Source organism: Mastomys coucha, unplaced genomic scaffold (genome assembly GCF_008632895.1).
Source record: "Mastomys coucha isolate ucsf_1 unplaced genomic scaffold, UCSF_Mcou_1 pScaffold5, whole genome shotgun sequence".
NCBI lineage: Eukaryota > Metazoa > Chordata > Mammalia > Rodentia > Muridae > Mastomys > Mastomys coucha.
In genome coordinates this window covers 41,593,401-41,618,100 of record NW_022196911.1, presented here as the reverse complement: position 1 = coordinate 41,618,100, position 24,700 = coordinate 41,593,401, and the positions used below count along the sequence as shown (strand labels likewise).

Genomic DNA, 24,700 nt, shown 5'->3' with positions numbered 1-24,700 from the left:
CCTCAGCAGACCAGGTGCTGAAATTAAAGGCACATGCTGCCAGAGCCAGCTTGAACATTGGTTTTTAAAAATTTAATAAAAGTTTATTTTTTTATAAGTTCCAAATAATTAAAGGGAAACATTTGAAGTTTGACAAGTGTATTCTTATTCCTCTCTTTCTGCCCAGTCTTGTGAAACAGGTCAGTGATGAGTTCATGTGTGGTGTCTTGGGAAGTCGATGGCTGACATGCTTACCTAGGGGATGAGCTACACAGACAGAAACACCGTGTGCACTCCCACAAGCCCTGCAGGAAAGGGCCACGCAGGCCTGGGTGCCACCCACAACAAACTCTGTTCCAGTGTTACCCATACAGTTCTCCTCCAAATGTTTCATTTGCTTCTTCCATTAAATATGTTCCAGAACATTCAACAGTTTCCTCATGGGGACAAAACCAGATCCCCAGGCTAAGAGAGAGTATACCATAGCCAGATCTTATATCAGTCTGCCTTCTAGACAGATCTCAACCCTGTGCAGCAAACTCTTGTTCCATAGCTTTTCATTTCTTTTTCTTTAAAGATTCTTGCTCTGTCTCTCTGTCTCTGTCTCTCTGTCTCTGTCTCTGTCTGTCTCTCTGTCTCTGTCTCTCTCTGTCTCTCTCTGTCTGTCTCTCTCTGTCTCTCTCTTTCTCTCTCTCTCTCTCTCTCTCTCTCTCTCTCTGTGTGTGTGTGTGTGTGTGTATGTAGGGGGAGAGGGGTTATGTGCACTAGAATGAAGGTGTCTACTAAACCTTGAGGATTCCCCCACTGCTGCAGTTACAGACAATTGTGAATGGTCTGAATCCTTTGTGCTGCACGAATGGAATGCGCATTCTCTATAAGAACAGTAAAGCTCCTAAGTTCTGAGCCATCTCACCACCCCCACATTATTCATAGAAAGTTTGAGTTTAATTTTTCTTTTGAGGCGACTGATGCCTGAAAGATAAAACATACGCTTGTAAGCCCAGCACGAGGATGATAGAAGCAGAAGGAATGAAAGTTCATAGTGAGCCCCACTATGAATGGTCTCCGGTATGTACCTTGGATTAGGGAACACAGAGAAGTCATGTAACATGTAAACCCCATGGCATGCGGAATTACATGAGGACAGTCAGAGTGGCTGAGAATCCCTGCTCTAGTTACTTTGTCTGGGAAATATACACGAAACACACACACTGTCTTCTCTCAAATGCTATGTAAGAGAGAGGAAGTGGCATCTTGAAAGAAATGTAGAAAGACACCATTAGGCAAGAATAGCTGTAGAGTCATCATTTTCCTACAGTCAAACCCAAGCTCAGACGCCATGGCCACTGCACTGCTTAATGTCAGCAGTTTCCTAAGAATATGAAGACAAGCTCTGAGCTCTCAGACAAAAGCAAGGGACCTCTCTGCTTTAGAGTTAAAGGCCCAGCAGGAGCCCCACTGGGTATGCTGGCTCAGCGTGTTTAAACTGGCTTTGCACCCTGCTAAAGGAGTAAGACATTCTGCTCTGCCAAAATCCCCTTGGATTTTGTGATCATATATCAAGGAGACTCAGACCCATTCCTGATATTGGGAATCGTGATAAAGTCATTCATTTGCAATAGTCACGATGCTTGTGCGAAGCAGCAGTAGCAAGATAGCAATGGTGATTCCAACCCAGAAGATCTTAGTGATGCTCTTGATAGTTTTCCTTGTTGGGAATGCTCTCTATGAAAGCAGCAGTAAATTGAAGAGGCACCAAATGAGATGAACAGAAAACTCCTCTTAGATCTTAACAAAGATCTTTACCTTTATTGGTCCTTGGCTAGTCTAGAATATGGAGAGAAAATCTGCTGAACAGAGTGGTAATGAGCAGTAACATTCTGAGGCAATCCAAATTAGAAGTCTCTGTGAGCGAGAATGATGAAAGTGTTTTCTATTTTAAGTGAGGTGATTACATGAGTGTACACCTCTAGCAAAATCCTAAGGAATGCTTAAGGTGGTTTTGTACATCATGTCTGCAATTATATTTGTGTTAGCCATCAGTAGGTGTGGTGGTTTGAATGTGCTTGGCCCATGGGTTGGCACTGTTAGTGGCATAGTTGGAGAATATGGGTCACTGTGGGTGTGGACTCAGTATCCTCAAGGCTCAGAGAGGACACACCACACAGCCAAGCATCTTAACTAAGGAAAAACTAGGCTCATTGTCCTATGAGATATTTCCTGAAAGGCCCAACAGAGAATGTGCACATTTGGGTAAAGAATGGTTACAGTCTTTTATGTTTTCTTCCAATCTAAAAGAAACAGGGTGAATATTCCTTATCCAGAAATGCTTGGTACCAGGAGTTTCAGAATTTGAATATTTCTGAATTTTTTGCATGTTTGCATACAGCTAATATCTTATGCATGAGGCTGAAGTCTAAATATAAATTGCTGTAGCATTCATATGCATACACTTTACATATATAGCTTAAAGCAAAGTTGATAAAACCTTGATAATTCTGTGCATGAAAATTTCATATTGATGACTTTTCCAGGAGAATTATCAAGTCTGTGCTTGGAGTGCTGCAAACTGAGAGTTTCGGATTTGTCAGGTTCAATCTGTAGTTCACAAATCAATGACATCAGAAGCGCTGAGAACCCCATTCCTCAAGGTGTCAGTGTGCACAGGGATCCTTGAATTACAGCAAATTACTGCCTAGAAGGGAGCAGTGAGGAGGACTCTAGCAGGTGCACACACTGTATTTTGTCAGATAACATGCTTTCCCATGAGCAGCTGCCTGCAATCCTAAGTCTGCTCACAAAGAAAATAACCCTGAGAACTAGGATTGATCCCTTTGAGAACTCCTCTCTGTAAGGGATACAGTGTAATTTGGAAGAGGAAAAAAATATGTGTATACCCGCTGTTTGTAGGAAACTAGTGAACATATAGGCCAGCACCCTTTTAAAATTTTGAATTACATGGCTTTGTGTGTGTGTGTGTGTGTGTGTGTGTGTGTGTGCACGCGCACGCGCAATGGTCCATTTGTAGAGGGGATAAGATAGCTTTAGGGTGTTAGCTCTCTTCTGCCATGGACTGGGTTGCTTCAGGGACCCCTTGTTCCATGGGGTGATAAAAGTTCTGGCCTGATGGGCAAAGAATTTGGCAAGTGACAAACAGAAATGACACAAGGGAGTGTGGTAACTGAATGTATTTTGTACAAAGTGAAAATCAGGCTTATATAGTATACAGAGAACAGGGAAAATAACAGAAGTCACATAGACAGGTAGTGGTCACATCAAAGTCAGTAAGATCAAACAGCCAGGTGCAAGGCGGAGGAGCAGTGGTGTCCTTCTTGGGATATTTTGGCAGCCCCAAGTAAAATTCTCAGGGTCTTTCTGAGGCAAGCAGCTGGAGGTCCTTGATAATATCCTTGGCAAAGCCCTATAACTTCTCTCTGGTGGTAAAGCAATTCTGCCTTGTGTGGGACTGCTCTGATAATTAGTGCCTAACTGCTAGCTCTAACTTTGGAGACACCCTGTCTGATAAGACAGCTTCTTTGTAAAGATGCCAAGATAATTACAGCTAGGAAATCAATTAGGATTATTGAAACACTGTGGAGGCCAGGAAATAATGTTTGATCTCAGTTTAGCTAATAACGAAATATTTCTTAGGGTACCTTTATGCCTGAACAAAGAAAGCATGCAGATCTCTCCACAGACTTTAGCAGAGATCAATCTGGAACACAACTGAGCTAGGAGATGTCAGCAATTGACTACCTCAGGAGACTGGCTGGAGCGTATGCCTCAGGTTTATGATCAGGTTGTTAGGCCTGTCCAGACACCACTGAAATAAACGAGTTCTGTTTGACACTCTTCTACCATTTGGATCCCTGGGATGGAACTAGGCTTGGCAGCAAGTGCTCCTACCAACTAAGACATATCACGGGCCTCCTAGCCCCTGTTTTGTAAAGGGCCACTATCGTAAATGTTTTCAGCTCGGTACCCTAAAAGCAGGTGTTCAGTAGCAAAAACCTCAGCCAACTTGAAACTCAGTGCTAACAACAAAGCATTGAGTGGGCATGGCTGTGCTGCAATGAAACCTCACACCAGTGGGTTGCATAACCAGATCTCACCCTGGCTAGGGACTGACCCAATCTAATATAAATGCAGAGGCTTGAACACAATACAAAGCCTTCCCTGGACAGAACAAATCTATCACACAGACTAAAAAAGCAAGCATGCAAAAGACTAATCAAAAGATCATAATGAGAACAAAACTCATGAAAGAAGCAGCCAGCTCAGGAGCCTTCTCTTTTCTTGCTCTGGGACACTTTCTCTCCCAGGTGGATGGGAAAGTGTACAGGAGCTGATGGGGGTCCTGGGACAGCTGAGAGTCAGCTCAGTGTGCTAAAACACAAGGAGTTGTACCAAGTGGTGGTTAAAGGATAAGGCAGAGTCATTGGCTCACTTGTGGACCCACTGACCCAACAGAGACTTTTAACACTGTCCTGTAAAAGAGTTTTTAACAAAAGCCTACATTAAGCATTTTCAATCGGTTCTGCTTGGAGGGTGGCACAAACATTAAGTGAGGGTAAGAATCTGGTTCATTGGTTGTGATAATTTGGAAAAGCATTCATCTCAGAGAAAGAGTAACTTATAAAGTCCTCCTCTTCAAACTTGATACAATAGTTACAAACATCAAGCAAAGCATTCAGTCTCACTCTTTGTTGTTCTCTTACAAGCCACTCCAAGTTAATTATCTACATTTCTTTTCGTTGTATAAATACATTTGAAATATGTAATCTGTTCTGAAAACCATAGTATAGTGTAAAAACATTAAATAAACAATCCTACTAATAGGCTGAGATAGGAGAAGCATTATCTCAAGGCCATTATGTGGTGCCCAGCAAGACACTGTCAGGTACAAACAAGCAGAAAGAGTATATAGATTGTACAATATTGATCATGGAGCATGCCTGCTGCCACTAAATTCTGAAGGACACAAAGGAGGAGTTCGTGACCATGTCCTCTTTTTCTCTTTTCTCTGTCTTGATGCAGTCCTTTGCTTGGGTCTTTGAATTCCCTGCTGCATTCTGACTTCCTTGAAGGGAAACTCATGACATTCTATCTGTGGTGCACAGCTTGGATGTGCAATAGAGTGGCATGTGCTCTTTCTTCCAATTACTGATTTTGTCAACTATGAGTCAAGTATTGTGTAGGCTCCTAAGGCATGGCAGGTTCTTAGTGACTAATTCTGATAGGAGGGGTAGATTATAATAAGCTACCCAAAAAATGAACTGGACTATGGATGAGAAGGTTATTTTCTTGACAACAAATTTAAGCTGGGAAGTGAAAGATATATCTTCAAACTATCAGAGAGAAGTGTCCTTAGAAAGGGACTGGGCATGGAATATGTGCAGGGACCAGGAGAACTCGCAATATCCTAGAAGCAGACAGGAAGCCAGCATGGCTGAAACAGAGAGGACAAGGAGGGGCTGGCAAAGGCAGGAGAGAAGCAGTGCCTCCAGGCAGTGATTGAAAGGACCCGAACAACAGAACAGAACAGGCGAATCCTTCTGATAATCCTAGAAAGGGGAACACCTGGGCTGCCATGTAAGGAAAGTGGACTGTGAGGAGAGCAAGAGTGGAGGAGAGGCTCCAGGCAGGACACTGGAGAGCAAGAGTGGAGGAGAGGCCCCAGGCAGAACACTGATTCCTAGAAAGAGAAGGAGGAAGGAGAAAGGAAAATGAGAATAAAAATCACTGGGATTCCCACAGAAAACCGGTGGGAACTGCTTGGCCTCTATGGATTGCTTAATCTGGTGCTGCTTAGCTTTGTTTGTTTGGTCTCCAGTTCTGCTCCTCAGGCACCAGGCTCCTGACTGCTTGCGTTTGGGTGTGTACCCTAGCACCAGTTTAACCTCATTCTTAAGCCAAATTTAAAAAGCAAAACCCAAATTAAAGGATCATGATGACATACAAATTTAGATTTCTAGGAACTGGGGTGTGATTCAGTAGAGTGTCCAGCATAGACCAAGCACTGGCTTCAATTCCCAGCATGACTGTGCACACCTGTAAACCACAGCCCTTGGGAAGTAGAGACGAAAAGGATCAGAAGTTCAAGGTCACCAGAGGCCACAAAAGGACTTCAGGGCCAGCCCTGGAGTAGGAGACACAGTCTCAAAATATCTGCTCATTTTCTAAGACAATTGTCAGGAAGAAATACTCACATCTAGCTATATGCTTCCTGCTACATTTGTTTGAAATATGTTATCATTTTGTAGTTACAGTATGTTTTAAAGTTTCACGTTCTTTGACAAACCAAGTTCCCATCTACAGCTCTACCTCCTCAACAGCACTGAAGCACACAGAGGAGTTGGTATAAAGCATTAAAAAAAAAATCCGTGTATAGGGAAATGGTTTAATACAACACATAACATTTGTTCCACCTAAACTACACATCTATTTAAATAAAGTGTGTTATCCAAGAGAAAGTGGGAAGTTATAATATGTGCTCATTTGTGGGTAGACAGATAAACGAAGACTTCTGAGAGGTGTGTAGTGGATCACAGGAAGTATTCCTTAGTCTCAGATGGCTGCTGGGTGTAGAGGGTTGGTCTAGTGCTGCTATGTATTCAAATGCTAAATACTGACCTCAAGATCTGGTTGCTGTAAGAACTGAGCAGACAGGGACACCTCATAAAAATACCAACGAGCAAGGAATGTCCATTAAGCCTAAAGACAGAGCTTCAGAAGGGTTTACCGAGCAAACATTAGTCCCCAGGAGATGCCCTAATTGTGAGGAGTAATGCCAGGTTCCAGGAAACGTCCCCAGTAAGGGGTGGAGTGCGATTTCTATCTCCTCCTCACCTGGGGCACAGAGGTCAATGAGAACAATAGACAATGGGCTCTACCAATGAGAGAGAACCAACTCATGCTGTAAACCTATGTACTGAAAGGTATAAAATGTGTGTGCTTTTGATCCTGGTGGTCTCCTTTGCTCAGAATGCAGGACAACCCCAGTATACTGGTTCAATAAAAACCTCATGCAATTTGCAGCAATCTCCCTTCTGATTCTTCAAGAGTGGGGCACCCATGCCAAATTTAACATTGCCACCCTCACAAAGAGATCCTCAAGATGCTATGTAACCTTGCTCCCCAAGTTAATTGGTCAAAAGGCTAAAAAATGTGATTGGGCAGTAGATAGAAGTGGGTAGGCAGATTTTCTGTTACTTGGCAGGGGGGTTGCATGTAGAGAGAGAAGAGAGAAGAAAGACGACCAAGGGAGGGGGAGGCCGCCAAGAGAGGGGATGGACCATGACTACCACATGGCCAGAAAAAACAGCAAATAACAAGGGACATAGGGCTGGGATATAAGTTAAAATAGATCCAAATCCCACCCAATCTAGGCTTACAACTTGTAAATCCTTTATACAAGCTAGATAGAATGTGTAATTCCTTTTACAGCTGAGCACCTGAGATGTAGCCATTCAGGGCTGAGATATGTTATAAATGTAAAATGCACACTGAATTTGTAAGACTTACAGTGAAAGTGTGTGAACTTTCCCTGGTGATTTAAAAAAAAAAAAAAGAACAAACTTGTTCCATATTAAGATGATAAGATAGATTTTTTTCAGTGCTTTGAGTTAACTAAAATAAGTGCTTAAAATTAATATCATTTATTTTTATTTTAAATTTCTGTCTGTTGGTGTGTATGTGTATGTGTTTATGCACATATGTGTGCCTGTGGGTGTGTACATGGACACAGAGGCCAGATGAGAGTATCTGGTGTCCTTTGTATCACTCTGGCTATTCCTGAGTCAGAATCTCCCTATGAACTTGGGTCTCATGTTTCCTCTACTCTTCCTGAAGCCATAAAGGCAGAGCAATTCCCCATCTCTTCCCACCACCACCCACAGAGCTTGGATGCAAGTGTTCTTAGGGTAGTGTCTTCTTATTTAGGTACTGGGTTGCTCTGTTGTACCAGTAAACATTCGTGAATTCCAAACAACCACCAAGAAGCTGCAACCCATTAGGGTCTTTTTATTCAAGCTTGAGCTTGGGCTCCCTGTCAACCCTAACACAGCAGGAAGATGGAGTCCCCAGTCTAGTTTTAGGAAAGCATTTATAGAGGCAAGAAAGGGGTAGATAGTCTGGTACACATCTGATTAGGGAGCCATTATGGTCTTTAACATAATTGGGTTTTTTGCTGTGTAGATCAGTCTGATCTCACAAGAGATCTGCATCGTGACAGAATTGCAGTCATGTGAAGCCACTCTCCACTAAAGCATTCAAACTTGATGAACCAACCCCAGGACTCCCAGGAAGGAACAAGGTTCAGTTAACAATGTCATGCTACTCCCCTCATTTTGATCAATGGTCCATGGTGTGTTCGCTGCAGACATTAGAGGACACTGGATGACTACAGGGAAACATGATTTTCCTGCAGAACCATATTTTTTCATGATAAAAAGTTGAACAGCAACAAGGAAATAATCCAACAAGATATTCCAAGGCTACTGTCAAATAATTGGCTTCAGGCTGGATGCCCTGCTCAGAGTCCTTGTGTCCTTGTGATACCTTGACTGAAAAGAAGCAGCAAGAACAGTGTGAAATGTCAGATTTTTGAAGTCTACCCAAAATTCCAGGATGATGAGGTTGCTGCATGTGTTGCAGGAATTTTTAGCCTGAGGGGAGTGGTTGATATCACTGTTGGAAGGAACAGTGAAAACTGAAGGAACCTTCACTGAGGCCTGGAGCAGACAGGCCTTACAGCCCCTTACTGTGAGCACTAGAACCTTCTGCTACCACAGCTTTAGTTAGTACTAGGTCAAGAAACTTTGGGTCTGATCTAGTCAATTTTGGCATAAAGAGATTGTTAGAGTCCATCAGGGTGGTACACAGCTGGGACCACAGCAATGGAGGTGGAGGTAGGAACTCTTGAAGAACAAGAGTTCAAGGCCATCTTCTAATACAGTCTAAGTTCAAGGTCACCATAACACATAATACTCTGTCTAAGACCCTCACTACTGGCAAGACAAGAAGAAAGAAAGAGAAAGAGGCAGAGGGGTGGGGGAGAGAAAGAAAGAAAGAAGGAAGAAAGGAGAAAGAAGAGAGAGAGAAACTGATGTAGAAATCTACTTTAGCACAACACGCAGGAAACAGCCTTAGAGTTGGCCCCTTATTTCAGTCAAGTAGTATAAACAAGCTCAGTGCATGGCTGAGCTGTGTTCTCATGTCCATGCAGGGATCTGCTGTGTCAGAGCCAATCTGAAGAAAGTAAACAAACATGTGAATGCAAGTTGTGGTAGAAAACTCAAAATCACTTTTGTAGCAATGGCCACCACCACCACACACCCCCACACCCCGACACCTCCACACTCCACCCCACATTGAGCTTCTCCTAGACAGTGCTGGTCTAGAAATATAAAGCAGTGCTAAGGGTCACAGGTCAATCCTTGGGAGAGCAGCTGAGCTTTAGGGGGGAAGACAGAGAATGGGAGGGTTTTACATGATCTAGATTTAAACTGAATGGAGCCTAGTGTGTTGGTGTTTCCTCTAATCCCAGCACTCAAGAGGCAGAGAGATAGAAAGATTACATTAAATTTGAGGTCCAATTGAACTACATAGCAAATTGCAGGCCAGTCAAGTTGACAGAGCAAGAACTTGTATCAAAACAAAACAAAACAAAACCAAGCAAACCAAAAAAAGAAAAAAAAAACAAAAAAAAAAAACAAAGCAAAGAATAGAAAAAAAAAATCAAAGTTCAAACAACAAAAGGTAGAAATTAAAAACAGCACATTCACCAATTTATAAATTATAAAGCTAAAATATAAAGCTTATAATGAAATAATTTAAACTTGACACCCCTCCAATTAACATGTTAAAATATGAACAACTTTAAACTGATACCTCATCACTGCACACGGACAGTTAAATAAGCCACTTTAAAAAACAAACAAACAAACCAAAAAAACCTCTCTGTTTTCTCTGGAAAAAGAAACTCATTGCAGACATGAGAGGGTTGGACATGAATTTACAAAAGAGATTGACCAAAGAAGACATAAGTGACTTGAAATAACCTTTGTTTTTATTGCATTTATTCATTCATTTATTCATTCATTATCTACGTGCCGAAGGGCATATGCAGAAGTAAGAACACACTTAGAAAAATCAGCCCTCTCCTGTCACATGGTCTCCTAAGAGCAAACTCGAGCCGTCTGGCTCAGCGGCCAGCGCTCCAATGCCCTGAGCCATTTTGCTAACCTAAGGGATCTTTATTTATAACAGCGGGTAACACAGCTAAGACAGGATACAGAGGATCTTGACGCCTGGAAGGAGCACTTTTCTGACTCACATTTCCTCTTTGTACAAGTCTCCCACTGAAAAGCCTAAGCCTCCCTCAGCCTTGAGGACCCCTAGACAAAATGGTCACCTTACTGTGTCTCTCCCTGACTTCTCAGCTGAAACCCAGAAAACGATAGGTCTCAAAATGGTTACTCTAGGATACCTCTGCTCATCTCCTGAAGGATAGAGACCATTTGCATAAAAATCTGGGGAGATAGCTGAGTTCTGCTCTATTTCTATACATCAATAGATCACCTTTGGTAGTAGGCAAGAGGGCCATTTGAGCTCCAAATTCGATTTTTGTTTGATTGAGAGGTTGGATGTTGCTGGAAGGAGTATTATATAATGGCTACATTTCTCTACCTCAAGTCATAAGCTTAGAAATGAATGCAACCTATTATAAGTTGTACAATATTTCCATAAACATCAACAAGCTCTTTCTACAAGCACATGCTGTATTTACCTTAAAAGGGAGAAATGATTCGTATGAATTGCTGTTATCAGGAGAGCCATTGAACTGCTTATAAATTCCTTCCTGGGAATTCCAAACCTTTATGTCATAGGCAGGAAACCTTCCCTTCTCAGGACTTGTCTGGTCTAATAGGAAACTCCAAAGCCCTTATAAGGATGAACTACACAGCCAGACCCCCCGCCCCCCTGAGACAGGGGCTCACATAGCCCAGGTTGGTTCTTGTAGGGCAGTGGACCATGACACTAGATAGAAGAACTGGTAAGCTTGCAGCACACTTGAGAACCCTGATAAAACTCATAATTGAAAATGGCAGGAATTTGAACAAGCTCCCATTCAGATTCCTGTCCTGGAACACTCCACTAAGAAGACCATGACAACAACAACTAGTCACTTAGCATAGAGTCTAGAGTTCTCCATGCTAATGTATCTAGGGGCCTTGAGTGGTCAGCCAGTGGGCATCATTTCCCAGGCATCCCTTCCTTTACAAACTAACCAAGAATGACTTTTAACTTCTCACCTTCCAGTCTCGAGGTTCAGAATGCTGGGATCACATTATTCCACCATACCCCATTATGTAGTACTGGCAATCAATGCAGGGTTTGTGCATAGTAGGCAAGTACTCTAACAGCTTCACTGCAACCTTCTTGATTTTTAAAATTAGTTAGTGTCTTAGTTAGGGTTTCTATTGCTGTGAAGAGATACCATGACCACAGTAATTCTTATAAAGGAAAATATTTAATTGGCTGGCTTATAGTTTCAGGGGTTCAGTCCATTATTATCATGGTGGGAAACATAGTGGTATGCAGGCAGACATGGTGCTGGAGAAGGAGCTGAGAGTTCTTGATCTGCAGGCAGCAGGAGACTGTGAGCCACACTGGGCATAGCTTGAGCATATAAGACTTTAAATCCTCACACACACACACACACACACACACACACACACACACACACACCTGCCAGTGACATACTTCCTCCAACAAGGCCACACCTCTTAATAGTGTCATTCACTCTGGACCTAGTATTCAAACACATGAGTCTATGGTGATCATTCCTATTCAAATCCCCAAGTTAGTTAGTCAGTCAGTTTGTTGGTGTGTGTTTGGGTGTGTGCACACAAGCACATGGTGATTAGTTAGAACAGGTCATTGAGTGACCTCCTCTGTTTCTCTCCATTTGTTCCTTTGAGGCAGTGCCTTTCTAAGAATTGGGTCTGAAATTTGTTCTGTTATGCTAGAGGCCAGCAAGGCCAGGTGATTCTTAACACACACACACACACACACACACACACACACACACACTCATACATACTCACACACACTCACACACACACTCTTCATAGATGGGGTTGTAGGCATGTGAAAGTCACCCAGCTTGTTACACAGATGCTGGGCTCTAAACTCCAGCCTTCATAGTTGTAAAACATTGCTGAGCCATCTTGCTAGCCTTTGATTTCTCACTTTTTGATGGTTTCACTCTTTTGTTTTGTTTTGTTTTAAAATTGGGCCTCATGCATCCCAGAAAGCTCTAATCTTCCTATAAGCTTTGAAATCTTTAGATTTTTTTAAATTTTTAACTCAATGTATTGTAATTGTGTATATATATATATATGATGAGTGTGTGAGCATAGGCTCAGGCAGTGTGAATGTAGAGGTCAGAAGTCAACTTTCAGAAGTCAGGTCTCTCTTTCACCATAGGATCCAGGGATCAAACTTAAGTTGACAGGGACTTGGGGATCCAACTCAAGTCCTGAGGCTTAGACTGAGTCATTCCATCAGTCTTTTTTTCTTGTTGTTTGTGTTTTATTTTTATTCATTTTAATTTGACCATCCTGTATTTCTCTTGAGTTTATTTGTATATAGTAACTTCTTTTCATTTTTCATATTACTGTGAATTGGCTTTTGTGTTACATTTTTTAAAGAGTTATACATGTGTGTGTGTGTGTGCATACATACACATGTGTGTGTAGTATATGTGCCTAAGCACATGCACAAAGACTAGAAGAGGGAATCATGTGTCCTCCTCTGTTTCTCTCTACTTCTATAAGGCAGGGTCTCTCCCTGAACACCAGCACCTGAAAAAGCCCCACCCATGCTTAGGGTGGGTCTTTCCTCCACAATTAACATACTTAGGATAGGTCTTCCCACCTCAATGAACCCAGTCTAGAAAGTACCTTACAGACACAGCCAGAGATTCATCTCCAAGGTGATCTTAGACCCTGTCAAGTTAGTAATCGACATAAACTATTACACCCTACAATCAAGCATTCTCCTGCTTCTCTGCTAGGCTGGAAGCCAGGAAGCCCAGTCATCCCACTCTCTGACCCTCTCCACCAAAGTGACAGGCTGGCAATAGATTCCAGCCTTGTTGCATAGGTGCTGAGTTCCAAACGATAGTCCTCGAAATGGTACAGCTGTCCCTCTGAACCGCTGAACCATCTTTAAACCCTGTCGTGTAGAAGCCTTTAAGTGACCCCTTTACCATTTCCTGGCCACTTTTACCACCTCATTTTTCCTGTGCCAGTAACTCCATCCCAAATCCCTGATTTTAAGTGACCCCGGCTCTAAAAACAAAGGTTCTAGTTCCAGGTTACTGCCTCCTTCTGGTGACCTTGACCTTGACCTTGACCTACTTTCTTTGATGAGGACAGGAAACATGTAGTGGGTCTTCCCACTTCACCTAGAAAATGCCTCACAGACACAGCCAGAGATTGACTTCCAAGGCAATTTTATATCTGCCAAGTTATCAATCAATATGAACTATACCCGGTGTAAACCAACCGCCCCCCACTGATGTAAAGAATCCCCTGCAAACACCACAGCAGTGACCATCTTTGTACACATGCCTTTGCTTAAAGACTTTGTCAGATAAGGACCTCCGTGGAGAAAACCATTGATCTGTCTTAAATATGCTCAAAGTACTTCAGCAGTACAGTTTTATTACTTTAAAACATTTGAGATTAGGTTTTCCCAGCTGCGTGAGAGCTGTTACCTCTAATTGATTCTGCCAGATGGTCTCCCTTCCATACCCACCTAAGAAAGCCAGTACCCCCACGACTAGCTAGACACAACCTAAAACAACAAAATTCATACAAGAAAAACCATAACTAAACAGGCAGGTTTCGGTGTCCTCGCTAACAGATGTCCTCTGATGTTCACAGTAGCTCCCCAATGCAAAAAAAAAAAAAAAAATCTTTCAACAAAGCTACCTTTCTGCTCACTTAATATTTTCACTCTGGGTCTATTTAATTTGGTTCTGTTATATGTGGGAACCAACACAGACCCACACACTGGGCAAGCAGTTGTTAAGCCAGATGAAACTGAGCTCCTCCAGCTTGGAAATTAAATTCGGTGACCACTGTCCTCCCAGAGGATCTTTTGCTGACTATATCGATTGCGGCAAGAGCTCTGCCTTCATGTGTCCCAGTCACTGGTTGTTCTTCCGTCAGAAACACAGCTCCAGTTTCCTCCAGGAATGGAGAAGTTGTCTGAGTCGGTTCCCTTTGAGCACACAACAGGCAAGGTTCGTCTTTCGCAAAGGGTTTCCTTTGACAGTCAGCAGCTGCCTGTGGGCAAGCTTTTTCTTGTGTAGGAGAGTTTGGCAGTACTCCTGAACCCTCCATGCTCCTGCTCCAACCTTCTGAGTGCTGGAATTAATTACTGGTCTGCTCCACCATGCTCCCATTCAGAAGGAGTCTTAACAGAGGCAGAGGAGAGTCATGCAGAGATACACAGTATAGGGAGGTAGCAGGCACAGATAGAACCTGCATCATCATTTAGCCCTGTTCTCTACCTTCCTTCCTTTCTTTATTTCTTTTGTGTGTGACCATGTGTGTGTGTGTGTGTGTGTGTGTGTGTGTGTGTGTACAGATTCATGCGCATGTCTCTGCTGAGACCAGAGGACAACCTCCATTGAAATTTCCCAGGAACCTAGTCCATCTTATTTTGAGACAAGGACTCTCTCGGATTTGGAACTCAGCATCGAGGCTAAGCTGACTGGCACCCGAGTCTCAGGCCTCTGCTTTACCTTCACCTCTCCATCTCTTGAGTTTACAAGCATGCACTACCATGCCTAGCTTTTTCATGTGGGGTCTGGGATCAAACACAGATTCCTCATGCTTGTACAAAAAGCACCTCACTGTCTGAGCCACATCTCCACCCTCCTTGATGTCTGTATGTCTATTTTCTTCTTTTGTTTTTTTTGAGTCAAAGTCTTACCAACATAGCCCTGGCTGACCTTGAACTTACCACCTTCCTGCCTGAGGTTCCCAAGTTATGTAATGTTAATCGTATGCCATCTGGCTTTTTCTTAATCTTTCAAGGTCAGAAATTTCTATGAAAACTACTGGCTTCTTTAGATTTTCAAACATCATCAAAGAACTGCACCTACCTATCTTAGCCCTTTATTCCCCCTACCTGTTCAGGAGCTTTGTGGACATACCACAAAACTCAATGTCTCAAAGACATCATACTAACCATTCCTAATGTATGAAAGCACATGTGAGCTTCAACATCCATGATTACAGTCTCTGGGATGGGAGATCCTATCCCTGAAACCCAGGTTAAATGGCACATTTCAATGGAGAGTGGGTTACAGTTGAATCCTCTTGAGAGCTAATTATCCACAGAAAACAGGAACTCTTTTCTCAGTGGCTGTGGACAGAACCTCTAATGAGGTTGCCAGGTGACCTATCACATAGTTTTCAAAAAGGAAAATACCGAAGTCAGAAATGAAGGGGAGCCCTTAAAAGTGGCAGCCCAGAAGCGGTCAGGATGGCTGCTGGCTGCTGACATAGCAGTAGTACTCATTTGAATTCTCCATTTCATATACATTCTCCTCGATGGTGTAGATATTTTCCTCAGAATGAATCCTGCCTGCTCCTGCATTCGCCAACCCTCCTGGAGGCAAGTTGGCCAGTGTAATAAGGCTATAACAACAAAATAAAGATGTTGATAAGAAGAATTTCCCAGGCAACAGAGAATAGAGTTCAAAGCATATAATTCACTAAAGACAGCAGCCAGTTGACACTCATGACCCTTCACTAGATGCTCATTGAAAGAATCAATTCTATTCCATTGAACTACCTAACTGTCACTCTATCAATACTAACAGGAGCTGTCTCCTGAGAAGCTTTGCCAGTGCTCGACTAATACAGTAGAGGCTCACAGTCATCCATTGGACTGAGCACAGGGTCCCCAATGAAGGAGCTAGAGAAAGGATTCAAGGAGCTGAAGGGTTTGCAGCCCTTAGGAGGAACAACAATATGAACTAACTAGTACCTTCAGAGCTCCCAGGGACTAAACCACTAACCAAAGAGTACACATGGTGGGACTCATGGTCCCAGCTGCATGTAGCAGAGGATGGCCTAGTCAGTCATCAATGGGAAGAGAGGCCTTTGGTCCTGTGGCAGTTCTTTGCCCCAGTGTAGGGGAATACCAGGGCCAGGAAGTGTAAGAGGGTGGGTTGATGAGCAGGGGGAGGGGGAAGGGAATAGGGTTTTTTTCAGAGGGGAAACTGGGAAAGGGGATATTATTTGAAATGTAAAAAAAGAAAATATCTAAGGAAGAAAGAAAGAAAGAAAGAAAGAAAGAAAGAAAGAAAGAAAGAAAGAAAGAAAGGAAGGAAGAAAGAAAGAAGGAAAGAAAGAAACCCAGACATGAGTTTGTAGAACAATTAAGGACATGTAAATGGATCTTAATTGACTTAGGTATGAAAACAACAGGTCCGGATTCTAAGTCTTCATAGGCCCAAGTGTTTGGGATGTGTCAAAATGCATGCAGTATAGTTACAAGTGGTTAAGAGAAAGCCCTATGCTTACTGAGGATTAGACAACATAGATGTTCCAAGTGTCAAGTAGGAGGAGAAGGTGAAGGGGTTTATGGCCCTTGAACTGCTATTTCAACCCTCTGTGCACTCCAACAATTTCAAAACGAAAAAGGGAATGTGTTATAGGACTCAAACATCATGGCTTAGGTAAACTCATTTGGTTTTGTTTGTTTGTTTGTTTGTTTTGTTGCTGTCATTGTTTGAGGTGCTTGATTGCTCATTTGGCTTGGGGTTTTAAATGTTTTTTAGTATTACGTTTTATATTTATTATGCTAACTATGGGTTTCACGATGACCTTTTCATGGCTGTCTATACTCCGCCTGTATTCACACACCTCATCTTCATCTCTTGTTTCCAATTAGTATTCCATCTGTTTTCACATCCCTTATATGCAAGTGCAATTTTTAATTCAAGACAGTTAGACACCATCCTGTGCATCTGCAGATTACCGCAGTGAAAAAAAAAATACATATAGCCATAGAAGCCAGGTATTAGGAAACTTCATGCCTCAGTTTTCTCATCTGTAGAAATGTGAGCCCTGCAGCAGGGCTGCTGTGAGGAGCACCAGATCATTCATTTACTGGAGTTGATTATTAGTATTTATCAGGCACTATGTTGGAGTTGCAATAGTCAATGCCACAGGGTTACAGAGACAGAGAGAGCTTAAACTGAGCGCAGCATTTCACAGGAACTGGAGTGATCCCTGTCACCACTACCTACGAATATTATGTTTCCAGTTTCACTTCTAATGAAGAATAATGGTAATGGTAATTGAATACCATACTTGAATTTAAATGACTTTTCACGCTATATTATTTTGTCTTTGGAACATTCTGGATTTTGTTGGTTCTGAGATGTGTTTCCTATGGTTATTCAGCAGATGATCATAATTTCCCTTGAAATGCATTGCAATCTTAAATCTTACTGAAACTGCAAAATCTGTGTGTGTGTGTGTGTGTGTGTGTGTGTGTGTGTGTGTGTGTCAGGAGTGGAGAAATGAGCATCACCTAAAGAGCTTTGAGAACAATACCTCCTCAGGCTCCATCTCCCGAGATCCTGATTCAGTTGTTCTAGATATGTCCTATATCAATCAGCAAGATTAGTCCCCAGGTCATGCTAATATACTGTCACAATAGGAAATGCCTAGGCTGTTCTATAAAAACCCTGACCATAGCTGATTGAGGTTTTTTTTTTCTCTCTCTCTATCAATTTAATAGCAACCTAAAATAGCAAACACTCATTTAAAGGCTCAGTTTGTTAGAAACTAGAGATAAGTATTTGCTAACAATAAGGAGGCAAATTATACATATCAGCTTTAGAACAGAGGAAGCTAAGTGTACAGCTTGAAATTTCCCTTTATAAATAAAGGAAGCCTAACCTAAAATTTCAAAGTTCCAACTCAGAATTTCTCAAATAATAAAGCTATCTTTTACCCTCTTATCCTTGTCCCAATACCCATTTTCCCAATCCCTCTTCCATTATTCTTACCTCAAATTCTGTAGCTTCTTTTTCTTATAGGAATACCCTAAGTAACAGGAGAAGAAAAATCAATTAGAGTACTTTTCTAAGATAATTGAAATAAGAAATAAAATTGCCAAGTCCTGCCATGTGAAAGGGACAGTGTGACACAGTTCCCACCCCTGGAGAAGAGCTAGCAGGACTTGGGCCTCCACAAGTGTTGATGGTTGCTAAGCATGAGGTTTGGTTATATAATAATGTATATAGTTTACTTTATGTTTCTCCTTCAGGAGATGTTCTCCCAACAAAGTTCTCAGGGAATGCTCTCCCTGCCAAGGTTAATGACTCTATGATAATTAGACACAGCATGAGTCCAGGAAATGAGGGTATATCTCAGCAAAATGGTGAACACTGTGACCTTCAGGACAGCTCTTAGGGCTGTGGGAAAGAACTGTGAAAACACAAGTTCAAGAATATATAATTTCTCAACTATGCAAAATATAAGGATACAATATGACTTATATGAAGGGCTTCATGTACTTAAATGAGCAAAGACAGCTACACTAGGAGCCAGCTTGTCAGAAAGATATTAAAGAAGGTGATAAAGAGATATGAGGAGTGGTCAACAAATAACTGCCTAATTTGAAACTCATCCCATGGGCAAGAACCAATCCCTGACAATTTTAATGATACTCTGTTATGCTTGCAGACATAGCTTGAGCCTAAAATAAATGTTCTCTGAGAGGCTCCACCCAACAGCTGACCAAAACAGATGCAAAGACCCACAGTCAAACATCAGATGGAGCCTAGGGAGTCTTGTGTAAAAGTTGGGGAAAGAATTGAAGGATCTAGAAGGAGTAGGAACTACACAGGAAGACCAACAGAGTCAACTAACCTGGACCCTTGGGGACTGAACCACCAACCAAAGAGCATACATGGGCTGGACATAGCCCTCACTCCACCCTACTCATATATAGTAGATGTGTAGCTTGGTCTTCATGTAGGTCCCCCAGCAGCTGACTGGGGGCTGTGCCTGACTCTGTTGCCTGCCTCTGGATGTCCTGTTCACCTAAATGTGCTGCCTTGTCTGGCCTCAGTGAGAGAGAATGTGCCTAGTCCTGCAGTGACTTGATATGCCAGGGTGGGTTGATACCTAGGGGGCCCTCCCCCTTCTCTGAAGAGAAGGAAAGAGGGATTGGAGGAAGAGCTGTATGAGGGGATACTGGGAGAAAGGGTGTTTATGATTGACATGTAAAGTGAATATATAAATAAATTAATGGAAGAAAAAATTAATAGTGTTTAAGTCTGTTTTCTGTCTCATTGAATAAAATGTATGTTATTTTTTAAAAAAAAAAAAGGATAAAAAAGAAAAAGAGAAAGAGCTCCCCCAACATGGGATGGGATTCTAAGTGAAAAATGCCCATCTCTTTCTGACCTTTTACATAAATCCCTAACTTCTAGGTCTTGGAAGAACTCCAAAAGTAGTGCATGTTATCATTTCTCTTCTCATCATCTACTGGCCTCTAAATTTCATATTCAATTGATCATTCCCCACAGTTTAAATGCAGTCTATGAGCAAGCCCATGTGAGGATGTATGGGGTTGTTTCTTTCTTGGAAAAATCCGTTTAACAAAAAATGGCACAAAAAACAATAGGGAGAAGTAAGGCTGATTTCAATGCCTATATCCATCAATTTGGACATGTTCCAAACACATAGGTATGTATTTGGATGTGTATGTTCCAGGCCAGGGTAGGCTGCAGGAAATTCTGTCTGGAGAAAAAGGCTTTTTTTTTTCCTGTTTGGCTAACGTACTTAGAGACCATCAACCCATCAACAACCTGGTTGCCCAGACAGGTATCAGTTGTACCTAGTATATCTGAGGTTGTGTATCATAGTTACAGGACCTATCTTCCTTAAAGCCCTAGCAATATCAGTTCACAGTCGGCAAGACCAAGTTATTCTGGTTTTTCTCAGATGGCTCCAGCTTTACCAATGGAAATTCCATTTTTTAGCAACTCCCTTCAGTCCTGTGAACACCAGAGATGGCCTATCACCCTACAGTCACCATCCTTGTTGTATGTTAAGGAGAAAGACTCATAGACTGTATTATACTCTGATTAAAGCCTTTTCTGCTCTCAGAGAAAAGAAAGTACATCACAATTATGAAAGTGGGCAAAGGGTTGGGCTGATGGGAACGTTTGGATCTCGAGTGTGATAATGGTCTCCACATACAATAACCAAACTGGAAAAACCTTTTCCTGAGACTGGGTCTCCCGCAGCCTGCCTTGGCCAGGAACTCACTGTGTGGCTGAGGATAACCTTGAGCTTCTGATTCTCCTGTTCCTACCCCCAGAACAGTAGTTCTCAACCTTCATAAGCTGAAGTTCCTCATGTTGTGAGGACTCTCAACCATAAAATTATTTTGTTGCTACTTCATAACTGTAATTTTGCTACTATTATGAATTGTAATGTAAATATCTGATATATGGAATATTTGATAGGTGACCATAAGTTGAAAACCACTGCTCTAGAGAGTTCTGGGATTATAGGTGTATGCCACCACACCTAGTTTTATAGGTCTCCAGAGCTTCCTGCATGGTATGAAAGCACATTACGTGCCCAAACCCCAAGTCATTTGTTTAAATGAAGACAAATAACTATGTGTGCTGAGGAATGTAAGGAGAAAACCCAACTCAGGAATTTCAATCATGGTTCATTGTTAAAGAGAGATGCTTGAGAAAGCAATATAGAAACCCACATAAAGAGAGGTGGTAATGTTGGGTTTCCTATTAACCATTGGCTTATGTATAACTTAAATAGAATAGCTTTTTCAATTAACTAGGGAGAGACAGAAGAGAGGATGGGGAGATGAGAAAAGGAGAAGAAAGGAAAGAGGAGAAAAGGAGAGGAGATGGAAAGGGAAGGGAAGGGAAGAGAAGAGAGGAAAGGTCAGATCGGTATAGGACAGGACAGGACAGGACAGGATAGGACAGGACAGGACAGGACAGGACAGGAGAAGGCAGGGGTTCCCAAGTACTTCTGCTCATGTGTAAAGGCCAGAGGATTGTCTGAGGAAAAAAGTCTGTCATCTTTTACCATGTGGGTTCCTGGGATCAAACTTAGGGCATCAGGCTTGTAATAGATACCTTATCCTACTGAGCTATCCTACCAGCCCCCAAATTAGTTTTGTATACAAAGATAGCCAATCCTGGTTGTCTGCCTGAACTCAAAGGCCCAGCTTTGTGTCTTGCTCATCATGAAACCTTGAGAACTCAGCCACTCTCAGCAAGCTTTATGTTCTTCTGCCCTAGACTGGGAACAAATAGTACTGCCTGGGTCACAAGATGACGATGATAGAGTGGAGAACACTGGGCACAGAGTCTTCCTGACACATAGAAACTTCAAATGATTACTAGTTATCAGAACTGGCAGCATTTGGAAAGACAAATGAGTATCAGTCTAAACACCTCTAGGCTTCCTTGAAAGACTGTATTTCTTTCTAGGTGTGCACTGGTTCCTATAGTAACAGTTCCATTTATTTATGTATTTACCTATTTATTTACCTTTATTTTATGTGCATTGGTATTTTGCCTACACATATATCTAAATGAGAGTATCAGATCTTGAAGTTACAGACAGTTGTGTGCTGCCATGTGGGTGGTGGGATTTGAGCCTGAGTCCTATGGAAGAGCAGTCAGTGCCCTTAACTGCTGAGCCACCTCTCCAGTCCAGTAACAGCTCTTTATCAGAAAGAAAAATGAGCAACATCTAGCAACTTACATTTAAGGATTAAAACACCAAGGATAAGTGCCAGGGCCAGCCCAGCAGAGATGCCTACTCCAAGATGGACAGCAGTTCGGATAGTTTCTCTGGAGTCCTTAATTTCATCAGCCCATGTGAACATTTTCTGGGGGAAAGAAAACAGGATTCAAGCTCATGATGTCCAGAAATTGGTTATATGTTCAACCAGTCTCATGGTTCAAGAGTCAGACCACTCTTCTTTATGGCTTCGTAGGATGGCAGGAATGATGAAACGAGCCACCCTTGGTCTGTCTTCTTCTAGACAAGTCTCAGTCACCAAAGAAATGAAGTGCCTTATATTAGCTCCTTATATTAATTATATCAAATATTAGCTTAACATTTGTAGTTAACAAGAAAGTAAAATACTCGCTTCAGTGCTGTACATATAAGAGTCACAGTTTATCTCACCTGCTCCCAACCCTAACAAGGCTTTAGAGTAGAACCCAACTGGTTCAAAATTGTTTTCAGAGGGAGGGAGTTTCAGAATGTCTATATTTGATGTCTTTCAAGGAAACTTCCATCCACACACACACAAAAAGCAGTGTTGCAAGAGCCAGGACTTTGCAACTACACAGTCGTGGGTTTAAATTTCCTATCTCCAAGAGCTCAGTGACCCTGTGGGGTTCTTGAGAAAATTAGCAAAGAACCTGTTTCTTAATAAATTCTCAGTCAGTGGTAAATACTATTGCTTTTTCTCTCCTTTATGATACCAGAGAGTCATATACAACATCCACCTACTTCTAAAATTAAGTCCACATTCCACCTTCAAAGACAATGTTAGTAGAGACACTTTTAAAACAAATAAGCCAACTAGTCATGATGATGAATGTCTGGAATCCCAGCACTCAGGAGGCTAAGGCAGGAAAGCAGTAAATCTGAGGCCATGAACTACATATCAAGACCCTATTTCAAAAAACCAAACCACTCATGCATATACGGAAGGTACTAATTAGAATAAGTAGCTTATGAACAGCAAAAACTAAAAGAAGACACGTACTTGGGAGGAGACATGAGAGGGATCTAGGAGGAGTTGTAAGGGGGGGGGATGAAGTGAATATTATTGAAATATACCATATGCGTGTACAAAATAATCTAAGAATAGATAAAAACTACATTTAAAAGCAATACAACAACACTAAACAATAAAATTCAATAAATCTCGGAAGTTGTCCTCCATTTAATCAATACACATTGCTTCCTGTGTACAAAGCACTTGTAGGCAACAGAGATTCTTAGATGTGGTCACCATCTCAAAGAGGGAAGACTCAAGCTCAAGGTGCCAAGCACTGACTGTGAGCACACAAATAAGAGATCAAATTAACTGAATGCAGGCCTCAAGACCTGGACCTAAAGAGTTGTTTTTACTATTATTATTATTATTATTATTATTATTATTATTATTATTGTTGTTGTTGTTATTATCTGTTAATTATTGGTGTATTTAGCACATGCATAATGTGTGTATCTAGGACATGGTACAGGACACAGGAATGGCGATCAGAGGACAACTGGCAGGAGTCAGTTCTCTCCTATCATGAGTTCCAAAAATCACACTCACAGTGAGTCAGGCTGTGTAGCGAGCACCTTTACCCTCTGAGAAATCTCAATATCCAGTCATCAAAGAATTTTCAAGTTGCTATTGTTAGCTGGCTTTTTAGTGTTTTTGTTTTTTTTTTTTCTTTCTAGTTCAGTACATAATAGTTTAGCACATAAATTCTCTGGGTATTCTTAAATGGTATCTTGTTACAGAAAAAATGATTTTAAAAAATACAAAATATAAGATGGACATCCCAGGTCTGTGGAGGTAGAAGCAGGAAGATTGGGGGTTCAAGGTCATCCTTCGCTACCTTGTAAATTTAAGACCACCCTGGGTTACATGCTTCAAAACCACAACAAAATTCAAGTGAAAAACCTGAAAAGAATGTCAAGGAACCTTCGACAGTGATACATAGTTGTGACATTTGCAAAGAGAGATGATTGCTCATTTCTTCTTGGGGCTTTTCCACACTCCGCATGTGCCCGGCATCTCACAGTCTTATCCTCCTTCTATCAGTAACAGGCCTATATGGTTAGACTGTCGTGGTCAACACTGAAAAGCCAGGGAGTGTGAAGCCAAGGAGAGCAATAGCTTTCCCACCACCGAGGTGGCATAGAAAAGGAAGCTACACAAGCGCAAAGCGGGCATACACACAAAAGTTACTTACTATTAAATTGTCATCATGGACAGTCACCAGGGTCTGTGTCTCTGCCACACACACACATACAAAGGGGAGAAAGTAGACAGTAGTTAACAATGTTTTTTAACTCCAAATCAAAGGAAAAAAATTCAACGCACCAATGATCCTTTTAACTACTAATTCTTCCCCACATGCTCCACAATAATTAGAAGAGCAGCAAGACACTGCATGCATACAAACCAGTCTCAGAGTGATGTCCTTTCACATAGATAATAAACACCATTATCTAGGAGGTACCAAACCCAGGACAAAAGGCTGAGGCGCCTTATTTAACCTGCCAAAACAGACCTAGTTGCCAGGTTCTCAGCATCTCTCAGTCCCTACTTGCTCCAGGGTATGGCTGACATACTCTGCTCCTACACGAAACTCTCCATCCCAGGACCTGGGCGGCCCTTCCTCCCAGAGGTTCTTCCCTATATAATCCAGCCATCTGTGTGTGTGTGTGTGTGTGTGTGTGTGTGTGTGTGTGTGTGTGTCAGGATTTAAAGTCTTACATGCTCAAGCTATGCCCAGTGTGGCTCACAGTCTTGCTGTTTACAACATAAGGGTCTTAAAATCTTGCTTCTCCTATCTCAGCCTCTCTATTAGTAGTATTGTTTATTT

The 24,700-nt window shown here is 41.9% G+C and overlaps 1 protein-coding gene across 2 annotated transcripts in view; it reads right to left on the bottom strand.

Annotated features, from left to right (window-relative positions):
- Window positions 1-13,681: 13,681 nt before the first annotated feature.
- Window positions 13,682-24,700, bottom strand: part of Havcr2 (hepatitis A virus cellular receptor 2) — a 23,347-nt gene continuing 12,328 nt past the window's right edge. For both annotated transcript variants that reach the window (XM_031353771.1, XM_031353772.1), the window contains 4 exons: window positions 24,065-24,105; window positions 21,840-21,966; window positions 18,089-18,125; window positions 13,682-15,701 (listed from right to left, as the gene is read on the bottom strand). In XM_031353771.1, coding sequence (XP_031209631.1) covers window positions 15,542-15,701; window positions 18,089-18,125; window positions 21,840-21,966; window positions 24,065-24,105 — 365 coding nt within the window. In that variant the 3' untranslated portion in view covers window positions 13,682-15,541. The remainder of the gene's footprint in view (window positions 15,702-18,088; window positions 18,126-21,839; window positions 21,967-24,064; window positions 24,106-24,700) is intronic.